Source organism: Oryzias latipes, chromosome 24 (genome assembly GCF_002234675.1).
Source record: "Oryzias latipes chromosome 24, ASM223467v1".
Taxonomy (NCBI): Eukaryota; Metazoa; Chordata; class Actinopteri; order Beloniformes; family Adrianichthyidae; genus Oryzias; species Oryzias latipes.
In genome coordinates, this window is record NC_019882.2 from 16,479,558 (window position 1) to 16,505,773 (window position 26,216).

Sequence of the window (26,216 nt, forward strand, 5' to 3'; positions counted from 1 at the left end):
GGCCAACCAGTTGTATCCGGGAGCAAACAATGTGATGACGGAGTTGCCGGGCAACAACAGCACCATTACAAGAAACTGGTTGGAAACGGTCCCTGATCCAGACCTGACGTGAGACAGCTTGAGAGGGTTTCCTGTGATGCTCCCACAAAGGGGGACGATAAAGAAAAGTGAACAATCCGGCTGCAGGATGCCCTAAAAATTGGCAGAATTTTGAAATAAAAGACAAATGTGAATATAAGTAGATATTTTTCCTCTCAATAGAACAGATTTTCATCTTTTTATGAATCTGAAGGAGAATAAATCTTATTATTTATTTCTCTTCTGTTAGGAAACACATTTGAATTTTTTTATAACAGTACAAGCTTTAAAACATTTAAGCCATTTTTTTATGGAAATAAATCAATTTTAGTCTTTGTTGCCAAACAAAAACATACAGATGTAGCTGTAAACTTATTTACAAAGTTTTATAACTCAGCTGTAGGACACATGAGTTTTGAAAGCGACCAGCAGCACATCCATCCACATTTGGTTGTTCTTATTAGTGTTCTTGGCGAAAGGATAGTTGACACAGTACCAAATCAAAACAGTGCGCTCATGTTAATGAAGCAACATGGCAGCCGGAGCAACAGCGCGACTCACTGATGTGTTTTTAATGGCTTCTGGACAGCAAGGGAGCTCTGTGGCACCGAGGGACCGCCAATCTGAAACAAGCTTTGGGCACATTCACTTGCTGCTGGCTCAAGTCTTGGTGGATTTATTTTTGGCCACATATCAGGTTTAAATACCGATATCCTGGTATTAGGAGAATACTTTCACTTGTCTGTTGATCTTGAAATGTCACTCGAGATCTTTTTCAAGTGTGAAGAAGTCCTTTATCCTGTACACGTAGATAGAAAACAAAGGAAATTCGTCTGACAGAAGAAAGACACGCTGTTCCAACTGACCCAAGAGGCTTGTCAGATTGGACCCAGCCTCCACCCGCCGTCCTTCTGCCCTGGACCTCTGCAGAAGATTCTCCACCATCCAGAAGAGCTGACACGAGTTCAGGTAACTGTCCAGAGGAAAGTTGTCAGGCTCTGAGCATTCCTGCACCTACGATGCAAAAACATTTCAGATGATTTACTTACTGCTTACCAAGTCAGAAAAAAAGAACTTCTATGTCCAAAAAAGATCCAATTTCATCTCAGAGAGGACCAATGCACCACTAATCCCACAGGTATTTTTTATAAATAAGAGCTTACACAGCCTTTTTTGCAGTTCATTTTTATAAATGTACTTTTGAATAAAAGAACCCTAAAATCCAAAGCAATTTCTAAAGAACAAAATTTTAATTCCGTACACATTTTCTAGAAATCCTTTTTATGCTAAAGTTTTGTTTACTTGCGCCACAAAAAATTCATTTGAAAAACTTTTCATCTTTTTTTTTAAGCTGCTTATGATTTTCTAATGTTGCATGTATTTATTTCAGAAATGTAACTTATCCCTTATTGAGTATTCATTTCTCAAGGCACATTTGTGTATTTGGGGCAAAATCTTTTAAACTCCACTTCTGTTCCTGCAGAATCTCTCTTTTGTGGCATTCTAATGGGACATTATATGGGGCATCTGCGGTAAAGAGGTAGAGGGGTAAACCCCTGGAGGATCGCCGGTTCAGTTCCTGTCTGGCCTGCCCATGTGTTGAAGGAAAAAACACTGAACCCCACATTCCTTCAGGAGGTTGAAGTCAGTGTTCGGCAGGGAAGCTGCCATCAGTGTGTGAATGTAAAGGACTGTGACTGTAAAGCTCTTTGGTCATTATTTAAGGTAGAGAAGCGCCTATAAGTGAACACTATTAGCTATTTTCTTAAAAACGAAATGCAATAAACTGTGTGCTTGTAGTTGGTTTCCCTTTTGATCAATTAAAAGTTCATCCTGAGTTTTCAGTTAACTGAATTTGTCTACTGATTACTGAAGTGGTATTGTGCATCAGATATTGCGATAAATGCAGCAACACATACGTCCTACACTTACCAAAAGTGACGACAACACAAAAAACAGCATGAATGCTTTCACAAAATGCACCAACACTGCACTCAATAAAGTAAGTGTTAATTATTCAAATAAACAAAACTGCCGCACTTATCCTGCCTTTTTCTGTGTTTAGAAGTGTGAATGTGTGTTTGAATTGTGACATGTCTAAATGTATGTGTGTGTGTGTGTGTGTGTGTGTGTGTGGCCTAGATGTTATGAGGAAAAACAAGCACCAGATGGTTATCAGGTATTTTCTCCAGGCTGCAGCCTTCTGAGAGCTGACAGGATGTGACAACACCACCTCTTTAACCCCTTACAAACACACATATGCACCACATCCACCCATCAGGAATGGGCCTTTTGGCAAAGATGACATGATTTTTTTTCCTCCTCTTACATAAATCCTCAGATACTTGAAAAGTGACTGTATAAGCACATTTTTGAAGACACAGTTCAGTTTACGCTCCACTAAAGTGAAATGTCTTCACTGTGTTCTTTGATTTGTGCACTTATAGGAGTCCTACTATCTTAGTAGGTGCTGTAATTTCCTGCCTTTAAAGTGTGTAAAGGTATTCAGGCTTTAAGCTGGCAGTCGTTTTGCACAGTAGTGAGCACACCCAGGCAGTCATCCTTAAATATGGAGGCAAACGAACCTATTAAGTGATGGATTTTTTCATGTGAATATTCCTACTAATGCGTAATACACAAGTTGTGGTAAAGAGGCCTGGATCCCAACACCTGTAACAGCGTCACAGACCTCTGAGATCAGTTTGAAAACATTAGGAGTGCCACTGTCAGTAGGGGTCATGGCCCTGGTCTAACATACAATAGGAGTCTAAAAATAAATGCATCAGGAAGCAACTTTAGAGAGTTCCAGTCAGTCATATAGTTGCACAGAAACATCATTGGTGAAAAAGCCTAATGATCCTCAGAGACCTTTCACATTTCTTTTTTCTCGGTGTGATCGATCATCTTTTACAAAAGGTGGTAGAGGAAAGTAAGCTGCTTTCATTCATTGGTTGAATGCTGTAAAGCATTCAACCCTTTGTTTTCCTGTTTCTCTTTATTTATTTTTATAGTATCTTCCGCCGTTTTTTGGCGTTTAACTCCTTCTACAATTTTTAACCGATTTTTACCATTCAACTTTTAAAATGTTCAGCTCTTTCAGCTCATTCCTGCTATGACTTTTGGTTTTTCAAATCCTTTTACTTTTTAAGATATTCCATGTTTTCCGGGAATTTTTGCTCCATTGAAATACATGGAGAATTTTTCGTTCAGAAGTTCACAGTTAAACTCCTTCTACAATTTTTCACCTATTTTAACCGTTCGACTATGAAAATGTTCAGCTCTTTCATCTTATTCTAGCTATGACATTTTGGTCCTTCAAATCTTTGAACTTTTCCAGATATTCCCGGATATTCCCAGATTTTCCAATCTTTTTGCTCCATTGGCCACACCTTTGCTTCTTTAAACAATTGTAACTTTAACATTCTTTTGGCTAGAGACACCGTTCAAATATTGAAATGTTCACAAGGTTTAGGACTTCAACATAAGGTTCAAAATTATTATGGGATGGCAACACCACCTACAGTTTGGCGGCCATTTTGTGCCAAAATGTGAGGCAATTTTAAACTTCTTCAAACTTTCACCTATTTTTACCATTCTACTATTACAATGTTCAACCCTTTCATCTTATTCCTTTCAGCTATGACTTTTGATCCTTCAAATCTTTGAACTTTTCCAGATATTCCCGGATATTCCCAGATTTTCCAATGTTTTTGCTCCATTGGCCACACCTTTGCTTCTTTAAACAATTGTAACTTTAACATTCTTTTGGCTAGAGACACCGTTCAAATATTGAAATGTTCACAAGGTTTTGGAATTCAACATAAAGTTCAAAATTATTATGGGATGGCAACACCACCTACAGTTTGGCGGCCATTTTGTGCCAAAATGTGAGGCAATTTTAAACTTCTTCAAACTTTCACGTATTTTAATCCTTCTACTAATACAATGTTCAACCCTTTCAGCTTATTCCTTTCAGCTACGACTTTTAGTCTTTCAAATCTTTGAACTTTTCAAGATATTCCAAGATTTTCCAGGATTTTCCAAGATTTTTGCTTCATTTAAATACATGGAGAATCCTTGAAAACCTTTGTTGCTTTCAAGCATTATAACTTTAACAAGCTTTCAGCTAGAGGCACCGTTCAAACATTGAAATGCTCACAAAGCTTTGGACTTCAACATACGTTTTGAAATTATTATGGGATGGCAACACAACCTACTGTTTGGTGGGCATTTTTTGACAAAATCTGAAGCAAATGTTGCAATAAACTTCATCCATGGCTGGAACTGAACATATTGAAATTCACTGGATCTGGACATATAAGGAATGTGGGCGTGGTTAGCAAACAAACTTCGTTGCTAAGGACGTCCAAAGGTTTACTTTTTCCGATTTGTCCGAAACTGACGTCGATTTGTTCGTCATCCCCAGGCGACCGAAACATAAAATGGTTGCTATGGAGATAAAATCAATAGGAAAGCCGCCATTTTGGAAAAAGTGGATTTTCTGTCAACTTAGAACATGTAGCTTTTAACAATATGATACTCTCAAACAAAGTGTTTTTTTGAGTCAGTTGATGATGCTGATTCCAATGCTAGTACTTTTAACCATTTTAGCAACATCTTCAAATTTTCAACAGTCCAGTCATTTTTGTATCAACTTAAGCTTTCATGCTTAACTCCTTCTACATTTTTTGACCTATTTTAGCCATTCTACTATTACAATGTTCAACTTTTTCAACTTTTTCCTGCTATGATTTTTTTTAAATCTTTTAACTTTTAAAGATATTCCGGGATTTCCCAGGATTTTTGCTTCATTAAAATACATAGGAAATCTTTTTTTTTAACTTCTTTCACAGTTTTTTACCTACTTTAACCATTCTACTTTTAAAATGTTGAGCTCTTTCAGCTCTTTTCAGCCATTTCTTCAGCAAATTCAGCTTTCATTCAGCATTATAGCATTCAACCCTGCATTTTCTTCTGGAAATGCAGCTCCTTCTAGTTTTCATTACATTCATTCAGAACCACATTTTAAATAGGCATTCCACAGGATTCTGTGCTTGGTTTCACACTTATCACCTTTTACATGCTTTGATAAAGGAAACGTGTTAGACAACACTGTTTGACAAATGACCATCATGACTTTAAGCTGTATTTAAACTTAAGCCTGCTTCTGATTTGCCTTCATGTCATCATTTTTCATGTATGTTTACACAGTAATGCAAATACTTACCTTCAAAACAGATGGGAAATAGACTGACAAAGAAAAAGAGATGTGGATAGCATACGTTGACCTGCTGCTAAAATGACAAATTAAAAGATGTAAGGTAATAGAAAAGATAGACCAAAATAGGATAATAAAAAGAAAGACTAAAAGGCATTTTTTCCAGAACAACCCTTCGTCCTTGAGTTGTTCTGGACTTATCGGACCAAAGTACGTTCATCTGGAACGGAGAACCCGGCTCCTTCCTGAGCGAAACGATGGCTGGACCTTCCTACGATGTTTATACTTGCGTATAATTGTCTGAACAGATGAACATGGCACCTCCATGCATCTGGAAATTGCACCCAAGGATGAACAAGACTTGGGCAAATCCACAGTTTTCTTCCTAATAACTTAACTGATATGTATTGATTTTTTTCCATGATGTTTTACAAACAAGCAAGTGTGTTTCAAATGTGCCTAAAATATGTCTACAGGTGTGTTTCTAATAAACTCAAGTGCTGTCAATAGACATATCAAGGGCTTCCAAAGAGATGACATCATCATCTTGGGTTTCCCAAACTGTTCAAAGGCATAGTGATCTTAGCATATGTCAACTTTTTGACTTTGATAAAAGTAATAAAAACGTGTTTAAAAAAACAAAAACAAAAATTATGTTCATTGTAATTGAGCTAAAATTACATGTTTGACAGTGAAAAAAAAGCATCTGTGTGTTTTCATATAGTGAATATAAACGCTTGTTTTCAACTGTAATTAACAAAGAAAATAATTATCTAGGCAGACCAGAATTACAATTTCTGCGTATAGTTAGCGCCAACATGGAATGAATAGTTAAAAACATTAAGAAAATTAAAAAATATAGTTTTTATTTTAGCTAGCTGGATATTTTCCTTAAATTTTAAACTGCTATTCGTGGCGCATAATTTCCTTTAGACGTGAAAATTATTATAGTGCAGAGCCAGAGAACGATGATGTTTCTTTTAAAGTAACATTATCTCCGTTGGTAAAAATGGTTTGTAACCAATTGGATTGTCTGTGGTATCCACCTTTGTTTTTCCCCAAAAACATTGAATTTCTTCTGTGTAGCAGTATGATCAAGTTATTACCAAAACACAAAAACAGAATGATTACTCTTCTCTGGGAGAGCCTCACAGATCTACAGTAGACTTCAAACGAATGAAACCTAACTTTTTACCTTAAATGAATCCCCTGCATAAAGAATATTTGATTAAAATAGAAAATTATCTGACATCTGGACTGCATAGGTAAAAACAGAAAACAAAAATCCAACAGTAAATCTGCATGAGTCTCAGCCCGGGCTGTTGTAAGAATCAGACGGCTAACAGCAGGAAAGACGATTGTTTGTTGGCTTGTTAGCCCTCCTCCGGGAACCAGCTGGCTGCCGGCAGACATGACAGGATTTCAGAGAGGCTTTTAATAACTGTGACCAACTACTCCCTTCGTTCAGACCGAACACATAAGGTCAAAGCTGACTTTATCTTCAACATCGCTGATCTCACTGAGTGACCCCACGACCATGTCAAAGAAAAGGCCATCTAACAATCAGCCTTTCAAAGCATTCTGGGTTCTGTCTCTGAAAATTTCCCTCTGGAAACAAACATTTCGGGTATTCTTGGGGCAAAGTTGCTCTTCATGGTCCTTGCAAAACAATAATGAGTACACGGCTCTTCATTCGTTTTTAAAAAGCAATCACATTTACATGTCAACTTCTATTTCAGCAGCCACGAAAAAAAAAGCAGCTTTCTAACGAAATTACACAAATTACCGTAAGATAATGGAAAATGTCCATTTTCTCTGAAAAGATTTGCATGTTGTTTTTATAAGAGGGACAAAAACAATAAAAAGAATAACTTTGGATTATTGTGACTTTAAAAAAAGAAGATTGTTTGACTCACTTTAAAAATAAATAAATAAATAATTTATCTCACTATTAGATCCTGATTTTTTTTAAATAACTTAAGTGCTTACACTTGCAATACCTATAAAGTTTTATTAAAAACAGATAAAACAAAATCACAAAATAAGCAATGATTTTCCAAAATAAGGAAGTTGGGGTTTTATTCACACTTTTTGTAAACATCTAGAAAAAATCTAGATAGGTAATCTTTAGTCAATTAGAACCAAAACTATTAAAAAAAAGTATTTTCTTAAATTGGGATTTATAATAGTATTCAAACCGGTTTGCTTGCAAACAAAATATGTGCTAGAATGTGTGCCTTAAATCCTGAAAAAGCTTTTCCTTTTTATGCTACTGTGAAACTTTGAAAGTGCCAGACATTATATGACTCTCCTAAATGCTGTCAGCTTGTTTTCAAGCTTTTAGAATCGTGTAAAATTCACTGGAACACAAAAGAACTACAGAGACAAGGCGATGTGACAGTGTGAAACTCTAAAGCACAAACGTCAAGGGAAATAGTAGAAAAAAGTGAAAAATGGATCCACGGATGATGTAAAACATTGAGGAAAAAGACTATCCCAGAGAGACAGTGGGAAATTAGAGGGAGGATGGGCATCAGGTGCAAAACAGCAAATTGAGAGTGGGGTGGTAATGTAGGCAGAGTTAAGGCCAAGCTTACAAATAGCATATAATGAAGCTATGTGCAGCTCAAACTCTGAAGGGCAGTAATTTACCCGTCAAGGACAGAGATGGATTTGTCACTGGAGTAGAAAAGAAAGCCGCCAGAGTGAGAACCTCCAACCTACTCTCAACAACAATGCACCATCCGTATGCAGAGGATTAGATTGTGCAGACGTTGACCTAAGCGAGCAAACACTATACAAAGCTAAATAAAAGTTATTTTGTCTTAGATAAAGCATAACTGAACAAAAGCAAATTTGTCCTGCTACAGAAAGAAGTGGATATTTGTCTGCAATATTAACTTAATTATCACAGGAATGGATGTGAATTTGATTAGCTTTCCAGTGTATGATGCAGGTTGTAGATATGGTTGTTGTTAAAGTGGCTTATATAAAAAATAGGAATAATCTTTAAAAGTTTTACTCATTTTTAGAGCCGAATAAGGAAAACTTTTTACAATAAAGTTTGGTTAGAGCTTGGTTATATAAGAATGTTTTCAGCTGGTTTGGTTTGCTTCCAAACATGTTATTCTCAACTTCTGATTGAAGGATCGCAGGTTTGGTTCCGCCTCTGCACGCCAATGTGTCAAAGTGTCCTTGGGCAAGAAACTCAATCCCACGTTGCTCCTGGTTGAGCTTGGCACCATCATGTATAGCAGTAGAGTCGCCATCGGTTTGTGAATGCTCGTGTTCATGGGTGATTGGGACTGTGACTGTAAAGTGCTATGGGCTTTAATCAAGGTAGAAAAGCTCTATTGAAGTATGTGCCATTTACTATTTACCTAAGGCTTTTCACTTGGAGAAAATATTGCCTGAGGAACAACAAGAAAACCAGCTAGTTCCACCAATCCTCTGATTAACTTCTAACATGCCTTTACCTCCTTCCTGCTCCTCATTTGAGTCCTAAGTCTTGCCACTTCATTTTTGCTCTGTGGGCAGTTTTTTTCCCTCATAAGACACAGTGCTTATGTCAAGCACCCTCTATACTTCTGTACTTTGGTTCAAATTGAAGTCGACAAAAGGCCCTCGATTTCTAAAGAGACCGTGGTTCACTTGTTTAATCCACTTTGAACTTTTATGGCCTCTGCTTTGACCACTGAATTCTCAGATTGTCCACATCAGTCAGGACTTTGTTAGACTTGCTATCTAAGAAATTGAAGCATATACATGATCCCTTGTAGGTCTGTCCTGAAATGAAGTTGAGAGTAGTGTTCTTTAGGTGTTCATGCATCACGAAAACAACTACCTCAAGATCGCCTACAGCTGACAAGAACTTACAGGCATTGATTTTCTTCCTTTTTTTCTGCTTCTGTCCGGCAAAAGCGTCCTTCAACGGTGCGTTATTTGTTCCCCCAAAGCGTCTCCTTCTAGGAGGTCTGCTGACAATCCACTGATCCAACTGATAGAAAATCAATCCAATCTCATCCAAGTCTATTCTTTTGGAGCTTGTCTCTTGACATCTTGACAGCCTGAGGAGGGGTGGAAACACAAAGCTTTGTCTACTACACAGACAAAAACAAAAAAAGGAGTAGTGCATCCTATTGTTTTGGTCCTTCCAATCAGCAACAAGTTAGTTCTACAGGGGAATATTTTTCTTTTTGTTAAACGACGTCATGTGGCTGTAGAAATAACAGACAAGGAGGAAGTTCTGTCTATTTTATGACAGAAGGTGGTTGATTTGTATGCCTAGTGAAAGAAAACCAATATTTTAGTGGTGATTTACTTGGAAAGTCTTGAGCACAAATTTGACCACCCACAAAGACAATTCCACCATAATCTAACAGCTCAGTCTTCTGTCCTCTTTTACTATCAGATAAAGTTTAATTTAGAAAAGGACAGAATGTTAAAATCATCTTTGACCTGTCTAAAATTTTTGCGCAATTTACAAAATTGATATAAAATATAAGTTCAACTAATTTGAATAGGATCCATTATTTTAGTGCAATTTTGATTGCTTTATTTCGTTTTACAGCGCTTTGTGTTCTGCGCTCTGATTGGCTGTAGGCCGCAATCAATTAATCTCACCTGTACAGAACAAAATGTGTTCAAGTTACCAAGTTTATATAAATCTTCGGTCGCTAAATGTACTGTGTGTTTGAAAGTTACCAAAGTTAAACTTTTTAATTCTAATATACTGGATTTATTTTTCTACAAAGATTTGAACTTTGAGAGTTTAAACAAGAGCAAAATGGTTTAAAATGTTCATGTCTTTCAGAGAAAAATGTCTAAAATGTGAAGTGAGGGCTCTTACAGCCTTTAAACATCTAAAATTATCGTAAAAAAAATAAAGCTGTAGTAGAAAAATGTAGTAGAAAAAACAAATGTGCTTCCTAGTCAAGTTCAGGATTTTTTTGGCCTCATCCAGCATAACGTTTTCCAACTTTAAAGGGTAACACAAGCCTCATGACATCACGGTCTCCACTGGATAGACTTAACAGATGTGTCCAATCAAGCGAGGTTTGTATCATTTGTTTCAAGTTAGGCAATTACAGTTTATCCCAAAACATTCCTGTTCATACTGACAGAAGCTCACGCCTGCGTGTTTAGGCCGTGACTTCACAGCAGTGGAACATTCACCTGCTGAGCTCGGTTATTGTACACAACAGAAGGTAGAAGGTTAGGCTTTTTTTAGTTTTATCTTGGATTTAAGGCATCTGCCAAAACAAGTAGTAAATAAGTGTGTTTAATTTTGTTTTGTTTTTTATAAATCTTCTTTTGTTTTAGTAGCTCCAAAGACTCAACAACACAGATTTTTTCCAACGTGTTGATTTTTACTCAAATGTGTAGATGTCTCAATCAAAAACCTAGGATTATTGCTGATTATCTGATAAATTTGTCAATTTGCCAATTAAAATGATTTTACAACATTTGTACACATAATTTATTTAAAAGATATTGTGCTAACATTTATAGATAATTACTTGTTTCTGTAAATTTGCAAAGCATTTTGGACTGTAATGTGAAAAATCTGCACAATATTTAGTACAAAGTGAAGCCATTTTTGCCCCTATTGGCATTTATAGAGTATATTTATTTTTTTTATCAAAGACACCTTCTGTTTTTTGATGGTGCTGTTGTGCAAGTTTGCCTCATATACAAGTTTAATGTCAAAAAGGACAAATTAATCATGTCACCTTGGATGAGCCCAATAAGATTGAAATGATTGGTAATATTTTAACAGAAAAGCATAATGTCAGGGTCAAAAGCTCAGGTTTTCATTTTAAATTCATTGCCTGTTTAGATCCACATCCTCTTTTTCATGCTTGAGTCATGAGGTTGTGTAGTTTTCTGTCTTTTGCTATGTTTTTGATGAGAAACCAGATTGTGAATCCAGATTGACAACAGCTCAGCCAACAGGTAAATTACAGAATCTGTAAAAACAGCTATTCAGTATAATTTCAGATCATTCATTCAATCACATGCTTTGAAAGTGAGATTTAATATAAGGTCATTAAATTCAAAGGAAGCAAACTAACTCAACAACTTCACACAGACTAGGCTCAATATTCCATCTCAGAATACTACGCAGTCAAACTTTGAATCTAATTTTTCAATGTACAGATGCCATCTGAGGTCCTCCGGCGCAATTTGATGAGTCAGTCCTGCAGCAGAACAATTTGAATGTCGCGTCCTGATTTGGGCGTCAGATTTCTTAACCCCCTTAACCAGCTTGACTGTCCTGGCTAGTGATGGGCGAAGCCGGGATTCACCTTCGATAGGTCGCCAGTCTGTCACTGGGGCTACACCGGCCCCTGCTGTGGCTCTCTGTCTGCTGGCCAGCCAGCCGCCCAGGGTCCGGCAGAGCTGGGATACAGCTTCCTTCTGTAGAGTTGATGTAAAGTTGCTACAGCTAACAGTCAAGATCCCTGCATGTCAGCCACCGGTTCTAGGACCACAGACAACCATCAACTGCAAGCGACAAGCTGATTGAACATGTTGGATTCTGAGCTAACCGTTCTGCCCCAGCTGTTCCTTGGACTTGTTTATGGGGAGACTATCAACAAGGACGCAGTCTGGTGCTAACTCTTTCATAGATGTGATGTCGTTGGAGCTTCCGCCTAGAGGCGATTCCATTTCCTTTCTGCTGGTAACAAGGAACCAGGAGCTATGCAAGTAACCAGACATACACAGAAAATAAAGCAGAGAACTTTGTGCTATAAACAGTGGCAAATATATGTTTATGAATGCCTCCAATGAAGAGTCACTTACAGATATTGTTGAAACTTGGGTCTCTGAATTAAAGCACTGATTCTTTTAAAAGAACGAAGAAAAACTTGTAGATCACCAGGAGTAATCATGGGGGGAAAAGTCATCTGTATACTAGAATTTCATGCTTCTCAACATACGTTTTTGTTGTGGTAAGCCCCGGTGTGCTAAGATTTATTTACAGACAGCAGGCCAGTGAATGGATGTCTGGACTACCACTCAAGTAACAATCAAAGGTGCCAGGAGGCGCCTGGAAGAAGCTAAAAGCTGGGTTGCAGCTTTTTTTATTAAGTAACAGCCTGATGATAAAATCAACAATTATTCTTGTTTGAGAAAAAGTCTAAAAGATTAAAAAGCAAATTTTAACAAAAAAATTGTATTTATTTATTTGATTTGAAATGGTTTCTTTCAAGCAATCAAATAAGGATAATACAATACAATCATCAGTTATACATTCATACAATGACATATCAAACTTAGGATAATTAGACATAAAATTTAAAATTGCTTGAAAGGGAGTGGAAGGAAGCGAATTTTTATAATCCCACCGCTGTTCTACTGTAACCATTTTAAAACATGATTTATCATTATCCAGTTCCTAACTTTTTATCAAGACAGAATTAAGGTTAAGGATTATTAATTAATCCTTAGGTATCAATAAAGCACATGACAAAGATGAATTACTTAAATTATTATGTAAAAAATAACTATATCAGAAATCAACATAGCAAATGCAGATCAGTTATCCAAAATATATGCAGATTATGTTACTTAACAAAATCATATATATGCCCACATGCGTCCGTACCGTAACCCGGAACCGGAACTGATGCTTCATCAACATGAAAATGTAAAAGAACAAAGCTGATATAGGATCAGAGAGAAAACAACAAAAAAGGACAAAAGCTGGGAAAGGAGTGAAAGACAGAAGTCGCACTGCAGCAACAAGTGTGGGGAAAGCCGCTCGAGGGTTTACCTGGGCGGCCTGCCAGAGCCGATCAGCCAGAGTGATGATCTCTGAAAGAATGTGACGGATGAGAAAGGACTGTGATAAGCTGCTGCTCCCCAGCACCATCAGGTACTCCATCAGCCTCTCTGCATCCTGCAGCTGAGAAGTTGAAAATAAGATTTAACTGGTAGGATTCCTTCAAATCCCTCCTTCTAAACTCTGTTAGCTGAATCTCATTTAGAAATCAAGCTTCACATTGTGATTGATCATACTTGAGCAAAATATTAGTTAAAGATTCACTGGTTGCGAAAAAAACCAAGGAAAAAGTGCATATATTCAATATTCAGAGCATGTAGTGTGTAGGAGAAACCAAACAGGTTCGTGCTTTAATAACTTTTCCAGCCAAAAGCTGCCAAATAAAGGGACATTTTGTAGAATTATTACAGAACAAAAAGTGCTCGGGAGCGCTCTTCTGTTGGGGTTGAAACGGATGAGCCGAGCAGGATTCAATATACTAGAGTGCAATAAAAAGTTTTTCTATTTCTTTCAATAGACCTGTGGATGACACGGTTGTGATGAAGCAGCTGTGAATCTACACGAGACTATCCAGGCATTCAAATGCTCCCTGATGTAAAAGGTTATTACATGAAATACGCCCACAGCTGAACACCGCAAGAGACTGACATTTGACTGATGCCGCTTGAGATTCTGTATTTGAAATCTAATCGTCCGGGCTCTTCATCGTGTCCAATCTTTTTTGTCAGAGAACATAACAACTCCTTCAGGTGTGTTTGAGCCGGAAAGAAGAGCATCCTTGTGGATTGTGAGCGCCTCTGAAGGCAGCACTTGCGCTGGGTAAATTGCAGCTATTTGTGTTATTGCTCCTCAGGATGGGAAGGCACCCAGACTCCGAGCACTTCCCAGACACTTCAGAGAAGATTTCCATTCAGTCTTATCTCTTGTTTGACTACATTTCTTATGTTTTCAGGAAAAAGGGTAAGAAATACTTCACATACATTTTCCGGTTTCATTCCAGCTTCAAAACATAGAGCCAGGTGACTTAAGCTGGGACAGAAATAACACATTAAAGTAAAGAAACTGAAAAGTATTTATCCAATAACACATTTTTGATAAACTAGGGATTAAGACACTTTTCTTTTGCTTGAAACTACTTCAGTTTTATAAGGCAATATCAAACTTTAGTGCTAAGACTTATTTTACGCCTTAGTCACAACTGCCTTATCGAAGGAAATGGGATGTCTGCAGGCAAAAAATAGGCGTACCTATTGGGGCCACACTGCTTAGTCAGCCCGTAGAAGCTGAGACGTAGTACGTATGGATTGTTAATTTTTTTTTATCTCTCCCCCAAATTCTGTGGATTGCGCAAGGAGCCCTTGAGTGCTGTTAAACATGATGAAATTAGACAGAGTGCAGTTTGTGTTGGCATCTCATGTGCGTTCCATGACCACAAAGGTATCACATGCGCATCACGTATGTGCGGTATTCTTAAGGTCTAGTACTGATCTAGTAAGGGGCTAGTACCTTAACAAAGACTAGTGTGGCGTAAGAGAACCCTAAGACAGCATCACACATATGTCATGAGTGTGCACAACTTACATTAGTCTTATAGATACAGGACACTAGGCCTGCACAATATACCGCAAATTTATCGTTATCGCAATATCCAGCTCTGCAATATGCATATCGCAAAAGACGGCGAATATCGCAATAAATCGCAAACCCAAAATGTGTTAAAACAATCTTCTAGCAGCTTGAAGCATTTAACGAATCAAATAAATCCCTTTATGCTTTGACCAATCAGATGGACGCCTTCCCATTGTTGACCAATCAGATGGAGGCCTATTATGTTAACCCTGGTCCTGAAGAGCCTCAACCCTGCCTGTTTTCCAGCTCTCCTTAACCAGCTTGCTGTTGATTGGCTGACTCAAGTGATTTCACATCCTGATTGACTGAACACACCTGATTTTGGTTATCATTATCGAGCAGTCTAGGGAGAATTGGAAAACAGACAGGGTTGAGGCTCTTGAGGACCAGGGTTAGCCACCCTGACGTTTGTCCCCCATGTCGATGAGGGTCATTTGGAGTATAATTTTTAAACTTTTGCAATGAAATGGGAATGATGTTTTTGTTTATTTTTCTATTTGTTTATTTACCGCAAATTTATCGTTATCGCAATATTGATCACTAATATCGCATATCGCAAGTTTTCCTCATATCGTGCAGCCCTACAGGACACTCATACTACACACACATTAATCAGATAAAAAGTTACGAAATGGATAATGATGAATCATGTAATGAAAATGGTATGGTCGAACAGGAGTGGGATTATTTAAATTCGCTCACCTCCACTCCCTTTCAAGCTATCTTTCATTTAATGTCTAATTATCTTAAATTTGATACGTCTTTAAATGAATGTATCACTGCTGATTGTATTGTTTTGTGAATGATTCTCGTTTTGATTGCCTAAAATAAACCTTTTCAAATCAAATCAAATCAAAAAAATCATACGAGAATCAAGGGAACTGCAAGAAGCACCTGCGCTTATGTATAAAGTGTTTTCAAATCACATTTAACTGTCCATTTTGAGGAGAATGATCCAAACCCAGTTTTCCCGCTTTAGGATTAACATCTCCAGTGGCTGCTCGCTAAGAAACCCATCAGATTCTTTCTCAAATGTCTTGTGGCACTACACAGGCTGAGCCATTTCCTGGCACTTTTATGGATTTTGCATAATTTTTGAAATGTCACAGAAGATGAACTTTTAGGTGTGAGCAAAGGTGACTCTTCTTTTTTTTTTCTCCCTTCTCCAAAGACCAGGTGACTCTGCAAGAAAGGATGCTGTCTGTTTTCCCCGGCGAGCCACAAGAACTACAGCATTAACCTCCAATATGACGTGAAATTTAAAAGTAGCTTATAGCTAAGACTCACAAACCTGAAATATGACCTGTGAATGCAAGTAAAACAAGACAAACCTCCTGTGTTTCAAGAACACTTTGTATTCCAGACAACCTCGCCCAACCAAGATTATTGAATCACTTTTGAGCTGAGTATTTAATAGATAAGTCTGGTGTCAAAATGTTTTAGAATGGTGTCCAAGTGTGCGGTTTCCCTTCGCTAGCAGTCTGATCGTGTCAGTAGCCGCCTCCAGTATCATAATTACCCCCTGCCTTCATTTCTGACCCCTCCAGCATATCTGAACGGTCTGGAATAATCAGTTTGACCGCTACAGTCATCGAGTGCCTCATTGAAAGTCCGAAATATGAAGACTTCATTATCTGCTATTCTCAAAATGATCTGCAAAAGTCCTTACTAAGGTAGCTTAACAAAAAGTTCCTTCAGGAAGAGTTGATGGAAGGTTATCATCAAGTACTTTGAAAAAGTTGAGTGGGGTGCAGAACATCCAGGTCAGAGAACTGGTAGTTATTAACAGCCACAGTGAACTGCTTAAGGTCTGACTTAGACTGTTGTAGAAGAAAAGAAAAAACGCTAAACTAAACCAAACTAAAGAAAATTTGTGTTTGAAAAGAAATAATGAAAGCTTACGGGACACATTTTGAAAAAAACTTACATTTTTAAAGCAGTTTTCATACACTTTTGAAGGGCTTTTCATGTTCTGTTTTTTGCCATTTTCTTGGACACCCATTCTATGTTTTTTAATGGTTTTCATAGAGGTTGTTAGACTTAATTTCATGATAAAGTCTGTTTATGTGAAAGTCTGATTAATGCCCTCTGAGGTGCATGTGTGTTTCCAAAAAAAGGCACAGAAATACTTGTGACAGTACTTTATATATTGTAAGAGTTAGTAAAGATAATACGTCTAAATTGGCTGCTGGAGAAGTAGGTGTTGATCCTCATCTTCAATGAACAATTTTTTAACTCTTCTTGCTCACTTTTTTATTGTTCTGGGAAAAGAAAACTTGTTTCTAGCTGTCGTAACTTTATGGCTTTATGAAGCAGGCCCACAGAATTGCACATATTTTGAGAGGCAGGGTTAAATGATGTTGGACTGCATATATTCCAGTATAGACAGTTTTTATAATGTAGATTATATGTCAGGCCGGGAATCACAGCAAAAGCACAAAAACAATTCAATGTAGATTTACAAGTATATAGTTTGATGACATCAAATTAATTTTTTTTAATGTTTATGTTCCAAGCCATTTTTTTTTATTATTAATTCTTATACAAAAACTATTTTAATGCAGCTTTGTGGCTAAAATAATTACATAAAATGACTTAAAGGAGAATGTAATCATGGTTTGAAAAATTCATTTTGATTTTCAAAGAAAGATTGATTCAATATTGACTATGATTTTTTTTTTTAAACCAGATTGACTATTAGTACTAATATCACAGCAGCTGATAAGCTGTTTGGAATGAAAGTCCTTTCAAAGACCTACAATGTGATATTTCTCGGCAGGTTCCTTAAAATTGCTCTGCAAAGGTCCTCCCCATCCGTTGCCATTTTAGACCGCAGTTCATCCATGTTACAAAAGGCCATCCTTAATAGAAAAAGGCAGAGACCCCAATTTTTCCAGGCAATGCGGCGTCTGAATAGCAAAATACAAGACAGCCACAAGGTGTTGCTTTTAAAGAAACAGCCGCCGCTAAGGTCAGTCACCCATCTCACCCATAGCTGAGCTATCGCAATTTAAAAGCCATTTCTATTCTCATATAAGCCTACATTTAATTCAGAGAAACACTCACTTCCATTCGTAGAGTTCTAGTCCACATATATTTGGAAAAAAAACAAAAAGCCAAATCAATGAAGCAGTGGCCCGCCTGTGGTGTAGCCCACCGCTTTCCCAAATTTAGCAGAGACTGATCATCAATCAATTAAAACGGGAGAATAAAAGAGATGAATTGAAGTTTTTTTGTTGTTGTTTTTTTGCATTACGGATTAAATGTATCAAACAATAATGGAAATCTTCGGCTGACTAGTAGAGGAACGTTTCTTGATATTTTTTGGATGAGATAATGAAAGTCGATTGAGTATATTCCAACTCTATCATGGACTTAATGTCATGTTGTTTTATCACTGTCAGGCTAATGTATGATAGTATTATTTAAAAGTGAATTATTTAATGTTTTATAGGGCCTATATCATGCAAAAATCAACATTTTGAACTTTTAAGTGTATCAGAACGTTCATTCCTCACTATCAACAATCCATTCACGCATTTCTGAGTATTCGTCAAAAAACCTGTGCCCTGAGCACCAGCCCCTCCAATCCAACAAAAACGAGCACGTTCCCACATCGTTGGGTAGATTAGTGGGGAACCGCCCCTTCCAGGAAGAGTCTGCGCTGCCAGAACCGCCCCAAGAGTAACACACACACTTTCTCTGTGGAGCTGGCGGTGATCAGCAATATGGCTCCACAATATGCGCATCCATCTTTGCAAAAGTTCCGATGTCGTTAGAATTCGTAGGTGAAACGCAGACACACTGCCAAGGCCGACATGATGACGTCATGAAATGGGCGGCACCCACGAGGAGTGAAAGGCGGTACCTCAGAGATCAAGTCGTCTTATTTCTAGTAAGAAAATGAACTGTGAAAATAACTCATACTTCATAACAAAATCGCTCTTTAGTGTGCCAAAAGTAATATAGTATCATATACATGGACATAGTTTACTCTAAAAGGCCTAACAAAAGCCCTGAAACCTAGCTTATTTCATAGCTTATTTCCAAATTCACTCACTACTCCTTAACCCTAAAGACTATTCTGTTGTGCAGAACTATCTAGTACCCTTGATTTTAATGCAATTCGGACACATGCTCAATAGAAGTCCAAATTTTGTTAAGACTAACATTTTATTAAGACTATTTCTGAATCCACTCTGTCCTGGTGATGAAAATTTGGATGCTTGAGAAAACATACATTTACACACATTTGTCAATTGTCAAACGGTTTAAACAAAATGCATTGTGGTCTACAGTATATTCCCCAACCCAGTGAGCATCGATGTAAGCCATTTTTTTTTGGAGAGACCCCTGGCAGCGCCAGGGTACTTGATTTTGGAATTGAAAATTCAGACAACCCAACAAAATGGCAAACATCCTTTGTAGTGTATTAATGTAGTACATTTGGACATCGCCGAAGTGTATGATTCACAATGATTTCAGTGTCGCATAAAGAATTATTTTAAATGAAAGAACTGGACTAAATCAAAGTTTCTTCAACCCGAAATGTAAAAAGTAAAAAGAAACTATTCTAAAAAGTTCATCCAAAGTGTTTTGTTATTTTAAATAAAACAGTTCTTTTTTATATCTGTTTAATCCTTTTTGTCTCCTTTTTTAACAGTTTCTATGGACACCAATGCTATTTAAAATGTATCAAAGTCTCAACATGTCAAATGTTTTTCTCTCCCAAATGTCCTCCCTTTATTAACACACTAAAGGATAGCTTTTAAATATTTGATATCTTTTGTCTTTTTGATGAAAAGTCAATCGGGGTGTGTCTTAATTATACTGCCCTAACAGTGGAGATCATTTTCTAGCACAGGTGGTCATTATAGCTACCGTGAAAACTAAATATTTCATGCATGCGAACACGGCACCCTCATGAATCCCATTACTCACTCTGCTGGGCTGTTTGCTGTGAAGCAGCATCTGAGTCAGCTCCCTCAGTGGCTCCTCCATGCGACTTAGGAGCTCCACAGATGGCATCCTTTGTGAACAGAAAAGGTCCAACGCTTGGGCTGCCACCTGGCAGGCCTGCAACACAAGGTCAGTGGGTCCCACGGTGGCGGGGGGTCTGCAGGCTGCCACCACGGAGTCCAGAAGCTGACACATGGTGTCGGCAAACACCGAGCACATCTCCCCGTCATGGCCGAACCACAGAGCCTCCTGACCTCGGCTGTTGCCTTTTAGCTGTTGCAGACCACACAGCGACCTGAGGAACCGCAGATGCGAGTCGTTTGTTTGGCAGAAGGGAAGCAGCTGAGGGGTAGGAATGTTGAGTTTGGGGTCCTGCGTGAGGGGTTCAAAGCTGATGCGGTTTGGTTGAAGATCTGCACCGCCCACGGCACTTCCTGGACTAAACAGATCCTGCGACGTGTCGTCCACTCTGCTGGCATCTACAAAATTTACGGACAAAATGTGATTTGAGGGCTGGAACGTTTTTTGGCAGACTCACAATTGCGAAGACACACAACTAAAAAGTTGTGAGATAAAAAGGAACAAGTGATTCGTGTGTAATCATGTTTCGGGAAATCATTTCTTCATCCATTACAATTATAAGCGATCCACATAAAGGCAAAATGATATGCAGCTGTTTGATACACACACCACGCCGGCTAGGTGTTTGCGCTAATCTGTTATCACAAGGGCCGAAATAAAAAACATTTACTTGCACACAAATGAGAGCTGATGTGAAGCCAGCCGAATGCTCTAAATCGCCTGACTGGCAGGCGTGATGAATGTTTTGCCACTGGTAGAGAGGATTTAGCTTCTCAAAGAGATGAGGAAGCGCTAAGAGAAAACATGGAAAACAATCCCAAACAACAGCCCTTCGTTCTGTTTGGACAAATCTGTACAAAGACAACATTAATGAAAGAATTGGACAGCATAAGGTCCTGGAATTCAAATGACAAACTACCGCTCTCTGACTGCATTAATCCCTTTAATGCGAAAAACTCTGAAACCCCCCCCAGAAAATCCAAAGACTAAAAAATGAGATAAGACCCAGATAGCGACACTTGCTGGTTAAGATGAAGCAGGTGTAAAATTGTGTTGACATTCTAATATGATTGCACAATGACCGATGTGTCAGGCATAACCATCATTTCATGCTTTAGTCAGTGTGCAGCAAAACGGCTTGCTTTTAAGCTAAATGAATAAAAAAAAGCAAGACAGGTTGTTTTTCATGTCGCATATTTTATCGTCTGTAAAGCAAAAGCCTCAATGGAACAAAAAATCTTCACTTTCAAGATGCTGCTTGGCTCCTAATAACACTATATGGCGCTGAAAGGACACACACACTCACACACATACACGAAATCAAGAAATCATTCATGCTTTCAGACAAGCCCATAATGAATAGCAATAATCATGTAGTTATGCAATTTAATCCAAAATGCTTGGTTATTATCTCTACAGTGACTTTCTGCGATATAGAGACATTTAAAGACACAGTTCTCACAATGAACCTCAAAAGAGTCAGAGAACATTATATCCCTTCATTCGATTGGTGTTCTACTAATAAAGCTACATGAATGACAGGAAAAATACACTTCCTTCCCTAAAGGGGATTTATTCTGATTTATACTTTAACAAGTTTAGTGTTCCAAATTATCATGCAAGTGTTCATGTGTCAAGTAGATAAAATTCTTTGTTTTTCAATTAAACTCATCAATGATTTTGTGTCTCGGGGCTCTTTGGCTCAATTACTTCAATCTCATACACCTGTGATAATTAGTTAGCCAGGTGAGTTTAATTAAAGGAAAAAAAACTACTAAAGAAGGACATTCCCCATTATTAAGCAGACCAACATTTTCAAGTAATATGGGAAAGAAAAATAACTTCTCTATGCTGCTGAAAAGCATGAAACAGTTAAAGGCCTTGGACAAGGTAGGAAAACCTTGGATATTTCACAAAATATTTAAGCGTGATCATTGTACTATTAAGAGATTTGTGGCTGATTCAGAGCACACACGGGTTTGTACCGATGAAGGCAGAATGAGGAAAGTTTCTCCCAGACAAATTTATCGGATTAAGAGAGAAGCTGCTAAGATACCATTACAAAGCAGTAAGCACAGAGCTGAAGCTGCTGGTGTTTCTTGAGTTCCACCAACATAAAGGTGTAGGATCCTCCAGAGGCTTGCAGTTCTACGTGAACCATCAATTTGGCCACCCCCTAAACAACACTCACGGCTGCAGTGGGCCCACACGTTTATGAAAGGTCATTCTAGCCCAGTGGTCCCCAACCACCGGGCCGGTACCGTACCGTGGGAAATTTTGGCACCGGGACGCACAGAAAGAAAAAATAATTTCCATTTTATTGGGTTGTTTTTTTCTCGAAAAAAACGTTTTATTTTGAAAAGTGACCAGATTCTCTCTGTTACATCCATCACACTTACCATAGCAACCAGAGTGTGTCGCATTGGGTTGGGGTAGAAACGATGTTGCTCATGTGATGTTCTGTTGTTGGTGTGACGTTACGAGGACACCGCTAATAAAGTTGCACATGATTACACAGTGGATTTACGTTAATTATTATTATTGTTATTATTATTACTAAAGAGAAAATACCACCCACGGTAAACAGTAAATGTGTCTTGCGTTGCACCTCAACCCCACCCCCCACCGGTCCGCGGTAAACCTGTCTTGCGTTGTACCGGTCCGCGGTGACAAAAAGGTTGGGGACCACTGTTCTAGCAAGTCCAGATGGATGGAGTAGTGAGTGGTTTGTGGATGGCCACCATGTCCCAACGAGGCTGCGACGTCAGCAAAGAGGGGGCGGAGTCATGGTTTGGACTGGAATCATGGGGAGAGACCCCTTTAGGGTCCCTGAAGGTGTGAAAATAACCTCTGAAAAGTATGTGGAGTTTCTGACTAGCCGTTTTCTTCTGTGGTAAAAACAGGAGAACTTTCCCTAAAGAAAAAAATCACCTTCGTGAATGACAATGCACAAGGAATACCTCTACATCATTGGCTGCTATGGGCAGAAAAGGAAATAAACTGATGGTGTGGCCCCCATCCTCCCCTGACCTCAATCAACCCTATTGAGAAACTTTTGAGCATCCTCAGGCAAAAGATTTCTGAGGGTGGGAGGTATTTCACATCCAAACAGCAGCTCTGGGAGGCTAATTTGACATCCTGCAGAAAAATTCAAGCAGAGACTCTCCAAAAAGAAAAATCACAATTCTAATGGATGCAAGAATCATGAAGCTGCTAAAAAATGATGGGTCCTATGTTCAAATGTACCTTGACCTATTTAGATGTTTTTAAATGGAATAGCTTTTGATTTCAAACCCCCTAATGCAGCAAATTCAACAAATGACATTTTCAGTTCTTTAAAATCTATGAAAGGTTTTGGAACTCTGCTGTGCAAAATATTGTGTAGCAGTGCATTTGCCTGATTTTATTTAAAGAAATCCTGTTATTTTTAGGAGTTTTGTTCAATAATATTTAATATATACTCTAATGGTTAGTGACTTGAAAGTATGCTGACTTTCATTTGCATTTAGTGTTTAGAAAAATCATAGGAAAATATAATTTGCATAATAATGTGGTCGCGCAGTAAATCTAAGAGATAACAGGACGGCAAAAATGTGGCAACTTTTATAAAAAATGTTTTTGTTTTATTAGACATCCAAATCATTTTTTTTGACAAACACAAAAATGTACATCTTTTTTCAGCACTATAAAAAAGTGCTACTGTTTACATTGGCAATCATTTTGTAAAAAATTAATGGTTTTGACTTTTCCAATAACGGTCAAATACGTGACACTAACAGTTTCTCAAGATTACATTTAAGCAAATTTTAATTCTGATTCGACACAAAAAAGGCTCTGGTGTGATGATGGCCGCATCCCGCGGTGATGACTCATCACTGCACGCTTTTTTTTTTTAATTGAAAGTTTTGCATACGGTGCGTGATTGGAACTATAATAAACACATTAAACACATTCTTCTTTGCTGATAGTTTACTTTTTCTGCTAGTCCTGTGTTCAGACTTCAAGGGCTTCTGGGGGAAACCTTTTATTACTGTTCTCCTTCACTCCCTGCGCCGCGTCTCTCACTCCCTCTTGCGCTGCACATGCTCCCTCTACACCAGGGGTGGGCAATTCCAGGCCTCGAGGGCCGGTGTGTCTGCATGATTTCCAGATAGTCTTGCCCTACTCGTGGCTGATTACCTGGTTCAGGTGTGTCCAGCCAATCAGAACATGCCAGAGCAGGGTATGCTGGAAAACATGCAGGAATGCGGCCCTCAGTGCCCACCTCTGCTCTACACACACACGTGCGCGGTTTCAGAAGCACACACACATTCTCACTGATTCTACAACAGAAGTTTCCGTCTCACGAGGAAATACGACAAATTTACTGCATTCTAATTATTCATTTCCATCGTATTCATTTCAATTACAAGCTGCGTGACACGGCTGCCCGCCGGAGAATTTTGTGTTGGGGGGGTTTATTACTGTTCTCCTTCACTCTGTAACACCAAACATGAACGCGCACTGTTAGATTTCGATGAATATCCCTACATGTTTTGTTTGGGAACTATTTTGTGCAGCGCAAAGTTACGTGTCTGTATAAACAAAGGTGGAGCCTCCTGCCCCGCTTTCTTCATGGGTGTCAGGCTTCATGGCTACCGGAAAGGTGACAAAGTGTCTGCAGTCTGTTTATTACTGGGTAATATATAATATTCTGAGAAGATGTCTGTACCAGTGAGCACAGGTGAAACCTCGCATGCAGCTGGAGAGCGGTCGACTGCAGAAGAATCAACACGCATCCCCAAAACACGTGTGTGCGCACCTTCCTCGTACACACGCAGCGCGCTGACACACAAACATAGTCATTCTACAACACCTTTATAGTTAGTTTATCAGTTAGATATGTAGTAGGTAGTTGTTACTGTTATTTTTTTTTTTTTTTTTTTAACTTGTCCTGTCCAACAGCTGGGCAGACAGATGAGAGCTGAGGGCCTCTTGTGTTGGACATATTTTACTCTAACAAGAGGTGTTATTCATCTTCAGACAAACCAAAGGTATGTCTGGATAAACCCCTTTTGTAATTGAGGCCAAACTTTATTAATTTCAATCATGTCTGAAAATCTTTGGTGTTGGACCGGACGGAAAAGGAAAGAGGGGAAGAAGAGAGAGGGACGATAGAGAGAGGGGGGGTAGGGGGTGATAATAGGAGGGGAAGGGGGATAAGACCATGAAGCAGCATAAAGCAACAAGTTTACTGGTTGTTAATCATTATGGTAAGGTTCAAATGTAGTACAATAAGGGCGGAGCCTGTCCACACACACACACTCAAATGTTATAAACACACCTGCTAGCTGCAAAAAATGTCCACCTGTCGATATGTATACAAAACAGATAGTGTTCACACGCATACTTATGCCTTAAAACCAACTAGTGTGAAATATTTCAGTCATTCAGTGATGCAAACTGTTAGTGCAAAGGTGAGCTAACACCTGTGCTCAGGTGAGTGTTTATGTTCTTCTAAAATGGATGGTGGAACGTGGAAAGAAGGAGGGAGAGTGCCCAGCCATCCCCACCCCAAGACCCCCACCGCAGCAGCAGCGGCAGCCGGAATCCCCCCAACGCCACACGGGAACCGGCAGGGAACAACCGCCGCCCGGGCGACCAAGCCCGCCACCCAGGCCAGGGCCAGCAGGACCGCCGCAAGGCCCCCAGAGCCAGAGAGCAGGGAGGCACGGAGGGAGAGAGAGCGCCGCCCCAGCCCAACCAGGAGAGCAGCCCCCCCGCCGCGCCGGGAGAACCCAACGCAGGGCCCCACCGGAGAAGGACGCCCACAGCCCCAGACGAGCACCCCACCACCACCCAGGAGTTCCGGGCATCCCCCCGCCCCAACCCCAGGTACGAGCCAGGACCCCCCAAGGGAGACCCGCTCCGCACTCCAGGCAGCCATCCGCCCTGCCCACGGTTGGTCCAGGGAGGAGCGAGGCAGGGGCCCGCCGCCCCCGCCCAAGAGGGGGGAACCCCGGGGAAAAAAGAGGGCCCACATGGGGTGTTGTAAATATGGCCCGACCAGGCTCGGCCACAGTTGGAAATTTGGCGGGGCCCAGCGCTCAGGAGCAAGGACCAGAACCCACCCCCCAGGGACACGAACACTCCCGGCTCAGATGTAATGTGAACCCCCCCGCCGCGCGGAGAGAGCACCGCCGGGCCCAGGAAGCCGGCACCCCGGGGACACGGCCGCCGTCGCAAAGGGGCCCGTACCCCCCACCAGGGAAGAGGCAGGGGACAGATGGTCCTAGGTCCCACCTTCCTTGCAAAATGTGTGTGCGTGTATGTGTGTTTGAGAGGGTGTGTGTGTGCATGTGTGTGTGTTTATGTTGGAATGTATATATTGAGGGGGGAGGGGTGTGTGTGCTAAGGGGGGTGCAGTTAAAATTGGCGGGTAGGGCACTGAGGGGACATCTCCTGATTACTCACAGTGACGTC

At 39.5% G+C, this 26,216-nt stretch overlaps 1 protein-coding gene across 2 annotated transcripts in view; it reads right to left on the reverse strand.

The window, feature by feature from the left end:
- Positions 1 to 336: 336 nt before the first annotated feature.
- The window catches only part of mei4 (meiotic double-stranded break formation protein 4), a 30,384-nt gene continuing 4,504 nt past the window's right edge, over positions 337 to 26,216 (reverse strand). The window contains exons 3-5 of one of the 2 annotated variants that reach the window (XM_011491908.3): positions 19,656 to 20,152; positions 13,077 to 13,208; positions 337 to 1,092 (exon numbers count right to left, since the gene is read on the reverse strand). In XM_011491908.3, coding sequence (XP_011490210.1) covers positions 838 to 1,092; positions 13,077 to 13,208; positions 19,656 to 20,152 — 884 coding nt within the window. In that variant the 3' untranslated portion in view covers positions 337 to 837. The remainder of the gene's footprint in view (positions 1,093 to 13,076; positions 13,209 to 19,655; positions 20,153 to 26,216) is intronic. The other variant, XM_023953260.1, reaches the window with a different exon arrangement.